This window comes from Mya arenaria, chromosome 8, assembly GCF_026914265.1.
Source record: "Mya arenaria isolate MELC-2E11 chromosome 8, ASM2691426v1".
Taxonomy (NCBI): Eukaryota; Metazoa; Mollusca; class Bivalvia; order Myida; family Myidae; genus Mya; species Mya arenaria.
Genome location: NC_069129.1, coordinates 38,702,582 through 38,715,707, shown reverse-complemented (window position 1 = coordinate 38,715,707; position 13,126 = coordinate 38,702,582). Strand labels below are relative to the sequence as shown.

Genomic DNA, 13,126 nt, shown 5'->3' with positions numbered 1-13,126 from the left:
TAAGGGTTTTATTAATGTTAATTCTATTTAGATTGAATTGTATTTTGAAAGTAGACAGCCTGGCACAGGTACTTGACACATCGTCTAAGGGTTTTATTAATGTTAATTCTATTTAGATTGGATTGTATTTTGAAAGAAGACAGCCATGCACAGGTACTTGACACATCGTCTAAGGGTTTTATTAATGTTAATTCTATTTAGATTGGATTGTATTATGAAAGAAGACAGCCAGGCACAGGTACTTGACACATCGTCTAAGGGTTTTATTAATGTTAATTCTATTTAGATTGGATTGTATTTTGAAAGTAGACAGCCAGGCACAGGTACTTGACACATCGTCTAAGGGTTTTATTAATGTTAATTCTATTTAGATTGGATTGTATTATGAAAGAAGACAGCCAGGCACAGGTACTTGACACATCGTCTAAGGGTTTTATCAATGTTAATTCTATTTAAATTGGATTGTATTTTGAAAGAAGACAGCCAGGCACAGGTACTTGACACATCGTCTAAGGGTTTTATTAATGTTAATTCTATTTAGATTGGATTGTATTTTGAAAGAAGACAGCCAGGCACAGGTACTTGACACATCGTCTAAGGGTTTTATTAATGTTAATTCTATTTAGATTGGATTGTATTATGAAAGAAGACAGCCAGGCACAGGTACTTGACACGCCGTCTAAGGGTTTTATTAATGTTAATTTTATTTAGATTGGATTGTATTATGAAAGAAGACAGCCAGGCACAGGTACTTGACACGCCGTCTAAGGGTTTTATTAATGTTAATTTTATTTAGATTGGATTGTATTATGAAAGAAGACAGCCAGGCACAGGTACTTGACACATCGTCTAAGGGTTTTATTAATGTTAATTCTATTTAGATTGGATTGTATTTTGAAAGTAGACAGCCAGGCACAGGTACCCGACAGTCCGTCTAAGGGTTTTATTAATTTTTATGCTGTTAAAAGTGGATTTTCTGACCAAAAAAAACACATCGTTTATCAGAAAGTAGATCTACGATGGGTGAAAACGTTTTCCTTTTTCTGTGACCTGGGAGACCTTTTGCTTCAATTCAAGCCAGTTAGTCCGAAAAAAAGAACATATTGGTACAGCATTGAACTTATTCATATTCCCGGTGTTACCATCTACCGAATTTGTTTATCGTTCCTTTAATAATAATTGAGTCTGTCATGGGGTGCTTGTTTTCTCAACATGTCTTTAAATAATGAAAAGTTGCTAATGTCTTGTCAGAAAAGATTCCAATTTTGAAATAATTTCATCAGAATGGTTTTTAGGTGTCTCTAATTCAAAACAGTTTATGTAATCGAGAGCTGTATGAAAAACAGTTGTACCACGGCGATTGAGTAGGCCTAAGATATTTAGCATGTAATGTGGTCGTCCACCAAAATTGTTCAAAGTGCTTGTCTTCCGCCATGTTTAACTATCACGGAGTTCTAGAAAGCCACTATGGCACTTACAGCTGCACTCGCACAGAATGACCCTTTCGGCAACTTCTTTTGTGTTGGAATGAGCCAATTGTTTGCGTAAATGTCTGGAAACCAGTGATACAAGACTGCTGACAATATTAGATCACCGTTTATCATATTTATGTTCGAAGAGCGATGTTTAATAGCTTAAAAATTAAATTTCCGGCAGTTTTCTTTACAATTGAGATCTGTTGTAAGTTACATTATATGACTGAATTGAAGGCATTGATACCAAAAACTAGGTTGATTCTGAGACAGAAGCTAAAGAAAATATAAAAAATGTCAATCTGTGAGGGTGCAGCTTTAAAAGTGCGTTTAAGAACGAAAAAAAAAAACATTTACACACAAAAAAACAACATTTTTTTTTATACTTTCTTCATTATAATTTAAAAAAATAAAATTAAATTCACTTTTTATTTGCCTTATTTATTTCAAATAACATGGTTATGTATTTGTTATAATCTATGAGGGTCATAAAGTTGACCCGTCTTTTTATTTTAAATTGCGATAGAAAATTTCAGTTTTGGGCGATTTTAGATTTAGGTGGAGATGTTCTATAGGGGGAAACGTTAGTTGATAAAGTGAAATATCAAATCATCTCTGATAAACTTACTTCCTTTACATATTATATTCCGTGTATTTTTGTTAAAGTGTATAATGGATCGTTTATCAAGACATTTAATTTGGGCCATTTCCACAGCTTTAATTTAACAGTGTGGTAATTTTTCTAATAGCAGAGTAACACAAAATTGGGTGTGAAATTTCGGAAAGGAACAGCTGAAATGAAATAATAACTGCAGTTGCTATCATTTAGTACCGGTCTTTAACGATACAAGTTAAAATGCCATTGATGTTGTATTGACAATAAGGAGGTATACCCTTTTATTCCATAACAACACGTTGATTTAATGGCATTTTGACACATAATGAAAACCTAGAGCACTCGTTACTAAAAATATGCTGACAAAATTCCATGTAACACATTTCTTGCCTAATCAAAATAATTATATTTACGATAAATTACAAACATGTTTGGTTGAGTGCTTGCAAATGGTAGACCAAAATGTTTAATAGAACTTAATAAGCATTACTTACGAACATGTTGACTCGATGTAGATATTTAAATTATTATCTTTGAATACCCTTATTTATTATGTTTTGTAGCCCAAATGTATTTTCAAAATTGCCAATCGGAAACTTGAAACATTAAAATTTTATAAGGAAAGTGTTACGTTTTAACTGTCTTTAATAGTGATTGCGATTGAAAATGGGAATAATTTTTGATAAATATATTACTTACTTTTTTACACAAAAACGTTAAATGACATTTCTTAACTACTAATGTAAATGAATAATCGAGTATCATATATAACTTCAATTATATAATAATGATAAAAGGAAAAAAAAATCCGAAATACTTATGGAATAATTTTATTGCTATAAATGACAAACTTCGTTGCACATGTCATACCCAGTGTCATAACCGTGCCGATGGATTATTTCTATCCTGCTGTGAATACGCCGCGGGGAGGGCTATAAAACCATTATCGTACAGTTGAATACACAATTTGGGGCATCGATTTTCTACAAACTTTACATAATTGTTCAAAAAGGACCAAAAGATATTTAAAAAATCATTTTTTTCGAAAAGTGCATTTGAAAGAGAAAAAAAATCTGCATCATAATCCGCTGGAAGCTAAGCGATCGGATGTCTATAATAACTTTAAATAGCAAAACAATTTTTAGCTCCTTCTTATTTCAATGTAACTTTTAATGACCAACAAAACCCTTAAAAAGGACCAAAATGTAAAAATCATACAATTAATACAAAACCATCATCTTCAAGGACAAGAATTATCCTAACATATATGTAGGAAGTAAGTTGATCTGTTGAAAGACTAAGTCGTGAGAACTGTTTAACCATATTTTCCCTATATAACTCTATAGGCACTTTCGCTTCAGCGGATTTCTCCAAAGTTGGCAATGACCTCTTTATGTGAAACTGATATCACATAATACTATTAATGGATGCAACGCAACATCGGTTAAAACAGCGTCAACGTCACGTTACCGGAATATAAACGCAACATCTTTGTCCGTTTCCTTGAAAGACTCCTCGGTGCGGTAATCGTACTTAAAACAGAGATTCAACAGTACAGTGCCTTATAAACATCTTATTGCCAGTCTGTTCTTGTACTTTGCCCTGTCACCGCCCTTCAGGTTGAGTGCTCAAATCGTTTCCTTGTTAGTCAATAAAACATGGCCAACAATTTCAAGAACGTTCATAATAATCTTACGATTTGACAAACACCATAACATGAGGTTTGGATGCAGTAAACAACTTAGTACGTCAGTCAATTGTATGGACAAATATATTGGACTTATTCACTATACAGGTTCTTCATTTATAACACGTTATCCGATTCGCTACAACGTTCTGTGATCTTATTTAGATCAACATTGAACACCATTTATGGTTATTAATCCACGTCAATATGGCCAAATAGTACTGTTTAATCCATGTTAGGTACCAAATATTCATTGTAGATATATATTGCGAAGCATGTTTAACTAATACTAATGAAGATGAATATCATTTTCTACTCTGAAGTGGTTTCATGCTGAATAACTACAATCTATATGTTTATGTTATAATAATGTATTTATAATTCATTAAAGAAATAAGAAATGCCTGTAAAATTGAGTACTTTAACTCTAATGGTCTGTACAGTTCACGCCTCTAGAAAATGCTCACCTTTTTTAAAAAGTATATGTATGTGTGTGTGTGTGTGCATGCGTGCGTGCGTGCGTGCGTGCGTGCGTGCATGTATGTATACCTGCGAATAATAACGAATTGTTTCTTTTTAAGTGTCGATATGTTGTTGAATTATCTCTTTTTATGGTTTCTATTTGTATCAATCTTCATGTCTTTTTTCATACCAATCTGTACTACATTTAACATGTTTGTTATGTGTTCATATCCTGCTTGGATAGTACTTAGCGACATTTAACATAAATAACCATTCATTTTGATTGATGAAAGTAATTTTAAAGGTAGAAAATTAGACAAAATTATTTTACAAAACACCAAATAACAAAAAAAAACAAAAAAAAAACCCACAGCAACAACAACAAAAATACTTACTATAAAAGAAAATCTATATGAACATAGAAATCCGTAATGAGTCACATTATGACTTCAGATTTATGAATCAATCATTTTCTTTCATAGTTTTTATCCTTAAAACATGCGATTGGTTTTTGTACCTTTCAAGGTCAATTTAAATTTTACCGCCGGTAATAGGCATTTTCAAAGCGAGATTTACTTTAACGTGACCAGAGTCTGTCCATTGTGAAAGACCTTCCGAAAGCGAGACCTTTATATAAAGCTATATATTATATTTTTTTCTTATCACTTTTGGTATTTACTTTAGCAAATTAGCAGATGCTGTTCAGATGCTGTTGTCCTAATTACTGACCATTTTTTGTTTTGGTATTTCTGCATATTGAAAACAGCCCGATACCACTCCAACTAAATTTGTGACATATTTCCTGACTACTTGTATGCATAATTTGCATTTGAATGTAATACATTTAGTTCAATAAACGAAAATCCTTTTTTAACAAAAGCTTCTTTATTTGAAAAACACATTACGTTTACAATGTTAAACAGTATTTTATCTTTGCCGTTTTGGGGGTTTCTTGTTCTATGGTAAAATGGTATCGGTCATTACATGTTGGAGAAGAATACACATGTTAAAGTGGTCAACCAGCCAGATGTCCATAGTATGATTGTGAATGGCGTCCACTGTGTTTGCTGGCGGCATAATGCCGGCTATACACGGGGATGCCATAGCAGAAGAGGTTTACGCAGTCCCAGATACCAAAGTTTCGGCAATAGTTGCAGATTCCAATCGTTATATGTTTGGATAAGAAGTCACCTGGAAAGAAGCAAATGAGAGAGAATAACTGCATGAATGATTGGATATATGTTGCCAATGGCCGGTATACAACTGGTAATTTCTTTGGTTTGGTCAAATAAGAGGATGTCACGAAGCAATATGTACATGTGAGAAAGCAAGATTTTCAAGTCATAATGCAAGTGTAAAAGTCAGAATGCAAGATGTAAAAGTAATAAAGCAAGATGTAATTTGTGCTTAAATGCTCTTCCATAATAATATATAAGGGTGTAGTTATCGGCCGTGGTTACTGGCGGCCACTGGTGTCTCCCCCAGGCAAATTATTTATTATTTAGTGTTCAACAGGATTTATCAAGTGTGGTTTCTTTGTGGGTTGATCACACAACGGCTAGCACTTCAAACAGATTTTCTCCTTTCTGGCAAAATGAAAAGAAACGCAAACGTAGAGCGACAAGCGCTTGCTCATGTCCGGACACTTGTCCGGATATCGGCAAGTATAATCGTCCATCATGGCGGACATGGTCAGTGTTCTCCGAGACGGTACCTTCGCTTAGGGATATCACACGAATGTCGTTGACCGATTAACTGGATTGTTTATTTGATCTTATAACTTACACCAGCCCAATACACAACAGACTGGCTAATGTTGAACAATGTCTGTTTTATTCCAAGGCGTCCGCCGATGTCATTGAGAGCCGCCTTCGTCGCCTTTTGTGTACAAAAGAATAGAAAACAAAGCCAAGTCGATGAAAGGAAACTTAATAGACAATAGTATTGCGGACCCCGGACTACCCGTTTGAAATAAGCACTGCCAAGCAATAGCTATGAGCGGATTTTAAGGACGCACAGAAAAAATGTGGTGCTAGAAATGTTCAAATGCTTTTTCCTGCCGCTCTTAAAGTCAACGGAGATATTCTTCGGGGCTCGAGGAATGCCAACAATATAGCTCATGTAAGTGAACGTCTATCCGCCCGTCAGCTCATTGACAGGTCGGGTCGGCGACATCGTATGTGTCACAGCCACCCCCTCAACCGCTCAACCGCCGGTGATGTCTTCACTGCAAGTGCCGTTCGATGCGGGCACCTTTTCAGGCGACGAATGTCTGTGGTCTACGTAATTATTGATCATCCCTTGTAGCTTACTGTCAACAACTATCAGTATCGATATTTCCAATACAATAAAAATGATGAAAAACTTTTTTCGGATGGTCATAGCTTACTGTCAACAACTATCATTATCGAAATTTCCAGTACACAAACAAATGTAAACAATACCTCTTCCTCGCGAAATCCAACCCGTCATCCTAAATGGTAGCAGGAATAGCACGAGGAATTCGTGTTTAATCTGAACAGTGTCGACAAGGAATCATTGCGAAATCCCCCGCGGTCTAATACGCGAGTATTCCTCAATAAGTATTCCCCTTCGAAGAAGAGGGGGTATATTGCTTTGCATATGTCGGTCGGCCGTTCGGTAGGTCGGTCGGTCGTTCCGTCGGAAGACCAAAGCTAGTCCTAGTGATAACTCGACAATTCCTGGACGTACGGTCATCAAACTTGACATGAAGGTTGGGCCTGACCAGTAGATGACCCTATTGCTTTTCGGGATCATCGGGTTAAAGGTCACGGTCACAGTGACCTTTAATGGTAAAAAGTTGTCAAAGATTGTCCGAGTGATATCTCAACAATGCTTAGAACTATGGTCATCAAACTTGATATGGAGGCTGGGCTTGACTAGTATATGACCCCTTTTGATTTATAGGGTCATCGGGTCAAAGGTCAAGGTCACGGTGACCTTGAATGCTTAATGGTTGTCCGAGTGATAACTCGACATTGCCTGCACCCATGGCCCTCTAACTCGACTTGGAGGTGGTTGCGCCTACCAAGTAGATGACCCCTATTGATTTAAGGGGTCATAGAGTCAAAGATCAAGGTCACAGTGACAATTCCTGGACCTAAGTTCATCAACATGAAGGTTTGGCATGATCAGTAGATGACACATTTTGTATTTAGGGGTCATCGGGCGAAGGTCAAGGTCACAGTAACCTTGAACGCAAAAAATGTCTGTGTGATAACACGACAATGCCTGCACCCATCGCCCACAAACTTAAAACTGCCTCAAAGGCATCCAATGTCAATGACAACTCAGCTGCCATTTCGGTCCATGCAAATTTCATTCAATAGCCCAAACCCTGACAACATGGCGCTCAAGGGGGGCGGGGCATAATGAGTAATAAGTAATAACACTAATCACGGAAAGCTTATAATATAAATAAGTCGACTTATGCAGTGATTTTAAGCCAGAGAAACAGAACCGCTCGCTGCAGACAAGCAAGCCCGATGCCGTGCAGTATGAATAACGGCACAACACAGAGAGAGAAAGTGTGTGTGTGTGTGGGGGGGGGGGGGGGGGTAACGTTTTAAGCTTTGACGAATGGAGGTATCTCACTATACTAACCTCCATAACCAGCGACATCAGTTGGGGGTGGACCGTAGCCAGCGAAACAGAAACGCTGCACGCACGTGCTCCAGCCCCTGGCTTGGCAGTAGGAGCAGTACATCTGAGCCATTGATGTCACACCTCCGTAACCTGTAAACAATGAGCATTAGTAGGTACTCTACCAATTAAAATACATATGGCCGGGTTATATACCGACTAAAATACATAGGGCCGGGTTATTTACCGACTAAAATACATTTGGCTGGGTTATATACCGACAAGAAACATGTTGACATAAATCTGGAGGTTAGCTCAATAACCAATCCATCTCGACCATTTAATCAATCTCAACATGTTTGTTGGGTAAGATTTGACATATGGCGGATCTCTCAAGTCCTTACGATCTCCATACCATACCATTCCATACCGTACCATTCCATACCATTTCACCTCGATTATTTTGACATTGTGTAACGGCGTTACATTTTGACATTTAAAAGTACCATCTGTCTCAATAACAAACAGTACGTCTGGACAAATTGTCATATCCAAGGTGCGCAGAGTAACATTTTGGCCAATATTGTTACTCCTATAAGTTGAACCATGATTGATATCAGTGGTGGTGGGGTGTTTCTCGAAAATACGAACCGCAAACGCTCCAAGCAGATTTTCCAGCCAGTGGCTTGGCAGAATGAAAAGTTTGAAGGATATTTGTCATCCCCGGAGAGTAATAGTACCATTTTGACAAAATGGAGATCACTATTATTCATGTATCCAAAACGAGGAGCATCAGTGGTGGATTGGTTGAAGTCAAAGAAACAGAACCGCTCATCTCAGATACTCCAACCCACGACTAAGCGCTGTGCTGTCACACCTCAGAATAAGACTGGGTAACATTTTAACATATATGCACACTGTTCACCTTCTCAACATTGCAAGTGACATATGCAGTGATTTTAAGCCAGAGAACCGCTCGCTGCAGACACGCAAGCCTTGTGCCGTGCAGTACGAATAACGACAAAACCCAGAGAGAGCGAGTGGGGTAACGTTTTGAGCCTTGACGAATGGTGGTATCTTACCTCCATAACCAGAGACATCAGTTGGGGGTGGGCCGAAGCCAGCGAAACAGAAACGCTGCATGCACGTGGTCCAGCCCCTGGCTTGGCAGTAGGAGCAGTACATCTGTGCCATTGATGTAACACCTCCGTAACCGTCTGTTAAAGATGAGCATTTTTGGGTTATCAACCAATTAAAAGACTTATGGCTGAGTTATTTACCGACTAAAAGACTTACGGCTGGGTTATCTACCGACTTTAAGACTTATGGCTGGGTTATCTACCGACTAAAAGACATATGACTGGGTTATCTACCGACTAAAAGACTTATGGCTTGGTTATCTACCGACTCAAAGACTTATGGTTATCTACCGACTAAAAGGTTTATGGCTGGGTTATCTACCGACTAAAAGACACATGTTTAGGTTATCTACAGACTAAAAGACACATGGCTGGGTTATCTACCGACTAAAAGACTCATGGCTGGGTTATCTACCGACTAAAATACTTATGGCTGGGTTATCTACCAACTAAAAGACTTATGGCTGGGTTATCTACCGACTAAAAGACTTATGGCTTGGTTATCTACCGACTAAGCGACACATGGCTGGGTTATCTACCGACTAAAAGACTTATGGCTGGGTTATCCACCGACTTAAAGACGTATGGCTGGCTAATCTAGCGACTTAAAGACTAATGACTGGGTTATCTACCGACTAAAGGACTTATGACTGGGTTATATACCGACTAAAAGACTAATGACTAGATTATCTACCGACTAAAAGACTAATGACTGGGTTATCTACCGACTAAAAGACTAATGACTGGGTTATCTACCGACTAAAAGACATATGGCTTGGTTATCTTCCCACTTAAAGACTTATGTTATGCACAGACAAAAAGCCTTATGGCCGGATAATCTACCGACTAAAAACACTTATGGCTAGGTATCCATCGACTAAAAATCTTGGGTTATCTACCGACTCAAAGACTCATATGACCAGGTCAGTTACCAACAAAAAAGACTTATGACCCGTTTATTTATCGACTTTAAGAAATATGGCCTGGTCATCTACCAATTAAAAGACATGTATTTAGCCGGGTCATCTACAGACTAAAATACTTATTGCCGGGTTATTTAATAAAATACAGTCTGTTTTACTAACAAATAGCTCGTGTCTTTTTATTCTCTGTCAGCTGCTTAATACACAACCACGGTTGAATATGTATATAAACATTATCTTATTTCTGTATGTTTTTTTTTTCTTTTATCAGTAAAGAGTTTACATGGAAAAAACAAAATGATTCTCTTCTTCGAGCACATTAGACATTTTCTTTCTGTATAACGATTAGCTACTGGCTTATACCATCTACCTGCCTTTACTTGTAGCCTGTGTGTAGATAATACTCTTGTTCTCGATATGGCCAGTTTTGTCCCCGGGTAAAATTTGAACAACCTTGGTGGAGGACTACTGTATGATGATAAATGCAAAATTTCACGGGTGTGCGCCTAGCAGTTTCAGACAGGAAGATTTTCAAAGAGTTCCCTGTATAAGTATGTAAGAAACTTGTGACCCAGGAACGGGGCCAGTTTGAACAGCCTTGATAGGGGACCACTGTACGATGTAAGACACCAAATACCTAAGCTCTAGGCTTCATGGCATTCCCTTTTGGTTGCCTTGGCACCCTTGTGGGTTATGCATGGAATTAATGTCTTTGATTTTTTTTGAAAGAGCACCATTTAAGGAACGTCTCAGTGAAGTTTTGTCTGAATTGAACTAGCAGTTAAGGAGAAAATGTCGTTTGAGGCAATTATTGACGGACGCCGGACGGATGCCGGAATGTGAGCAATGGGAAAAGCTCACCCTGAGCACTGTGTGTCCGATAAATATCCGACCATGCATGGGAAGATATGGACCGGACAAAAACGGGACGGACCGACGGAAACATATAAGGTTCATAGTTACTGTGACCTTGACCTTGAAGGCACACGGGTCTTGTACGCGACACATTCTCATGCTATGGTGGTCATAATATTTTTAAAATCCGACCATGACTGAGAGAGATATGGAACAAACACAAACTTTTATCAGTAAGGCTTATGTAGCAAAACATACTACGCTTTGAAGGTTACTGCGGCCTTGACCTTGAAGGTATGGACATGGGTCTTGTGCGCGACATATCTTCATGCTATGGTGGTCATTTTTGCGAAATGATTTTAAAATGCCACCATTAATGAGAAAGATGGACCGGACAAACACGGAACGGACGGATACATACCAGGTTCAGAAAGTTGCAATGACAATGACCTTTCAGGTAAGGACACGGTTCTTATGAGTGACATATCCTAATGCAATGGTGGTCAATTCTGCCAGATATGTTTTTTTTAATCCGACCATGAAATATAACATTGGACCGGAAAAACGGGACGTCAAAAAACGGGATGGACGAACACGTACTGTGTTCAGCAGGTCGCTGTGACCTTGACTTTGAAGATCTTGTGCGTGACACATCCTTATACTATGTAGGTCACTTCCGCCAAATGATTTTAAAATCTGATTAGGCCGGACCAAAAATGGAACGGACGGATGTGACGACGCGCGTGATTCTTATAGAACCCACAATTCACAGGGGGTATAATAAATAAATATGATTAAATATTCATACGAGCGAGCGAGAAAAACGTTGGAATTTGACCGTAAATGTGTGCATATGGGGTCATAACATGAAGTACGTTGTATTTTGAGGGCGTGTATGCGCTACAGGCTTCGTCCAGGCATTTGTTAAAATTGCGCGGACCTCCATTTTCAACAAGGCTATATAATTTATATCTTCTCCAAAGAAAAAAAACATCGCGAATTCATGTTTTATTAAGACCGTGTAGATTTTCTAGCTTTGTTTATAATATCGATATGTTAACGCTGTCAGTCTAGACGATTTTACATTCTTCAAAATTAAGTATTATTTTTAGCTATATTTGCTTTTTCAATATTTTATTATATTTAACACCCTATACGGAAAATTATTTTTGTTACATATTTAATAAACATACTTGCGGCGATTAGTAGATTTGGCGCTGGGTAACGAATTGTCGGAGAACAGGCTCTTCCATTAAGCCAATATGTTATTAAGGTGGTATGCAAAGATGTCGTGAAGTAAGCGGTCTAGCGACCTAGCGGCGTGAAGATAGCGGCATTGGGGCGTGGTTTTGAAGTCTGGTGGCCTAGCGGCCCAGCGGCCCAGCGGCTTTACGGTCTAAATTTCTTCTCTATATCAAAGCAATTGTTCATGCATTTCTTAAAAAAACAATGATAAATCAATGTTTTTTATTTATACATTAACATAATAAAGCGGCCTAAACTTGACTCTATTTCAAAGCACTTTTATATGCGTTTTCTTCTAAAACAATGATAAATAAATTGTACTTAATAAGCATTTTTTTCACTCAGAAGCGACAGTACGATGATGAAAACGCGATCGTACGACGATAAAAACGCGATAATACGACAGCACGATGATGACAACAAAAGCTCGAAGCTTGAAGAAGAGACTTGAAAAGCATGGATGTCTAACTTAAGAAGCTTACAGGGCGAAAATGACTCGGTATTTCCCATCGGGTTGGCAATCTAAAACAGTTCAAGTGAGAGGTCTGGTGTAATTAGTAAATTATTTAACGGCGCATAATAAGAACGTTTGGTGACAACAACTGACGACAGTTCACAACAATTGAAATAACTTTCAAATAATCTTTGTTTTCCTCCAAAGCTGTAAAACTTACATCTGTTGATGTTGTTGTTGATGATGATGATGTTGTTTCCTCCTCTTGGTAAATGGTATCCATATCCATTGCTCTTAGTAACATGCGCGTTTACTGAACATAAATACAGAACAAAGAAAGCTACACTAACTGTAATTTCCATCGTGATATAGACATGCAATAGTAACAAGTCTACACGGAACGAGGAGTGTTTGTACAAAATATAATGAAGCTGTTAAGTTAGCTGACGTAGTTGCTAAACGCACAGAAAATGGATGGAAGCGTTAATATTGTAAGTAAAATTAAAATAGGAGAGCAGATAGGCCTATTCAATTTTAGCCCTTAAACTTTATCGTAATCAATCAAATTTATACTGTTCCATACTCCTGTCATCTATCAACAACAATCAACTTTTACACGACATCATACATTGTGAACGAGATTCATTAAACATAATTCAATCATAAATTT

General features: G+C 37.8%; 1 protein-coding gene across 1 annotated transcript; it reads right to left on the bottom strand.

Moving 5' to 3' along the window:
* Positions 1-5,111: 5,111 nt before the first annotated feature.
* On the bottom strand, positions 5,112-12,904 carry LOC128242153 (uncharacterized). Its single transcript, XM_052959219.1, has 4 exons — positions 12,677-12,904; positions 8,923-9,057; positions 7,862-7,993; positions 5,112-5,428 (listed from the first exon to the last, which is right to left on the bottom strand). The coding sequence occupies exons 1-4, from the start codon at positions 12,816-12,818 to the stop codon at positions 5,253-5,255; spliced, it is 585 nt and encodes a 194-aa protein (XP_052815179.1). The 5' UTR covers positions 12,819-12,904; the 3' UTR covers positions 5,112-5,252.
* Between the last annotated feature and the right edge of the window lie 222 nt (positions 12,905-13,126).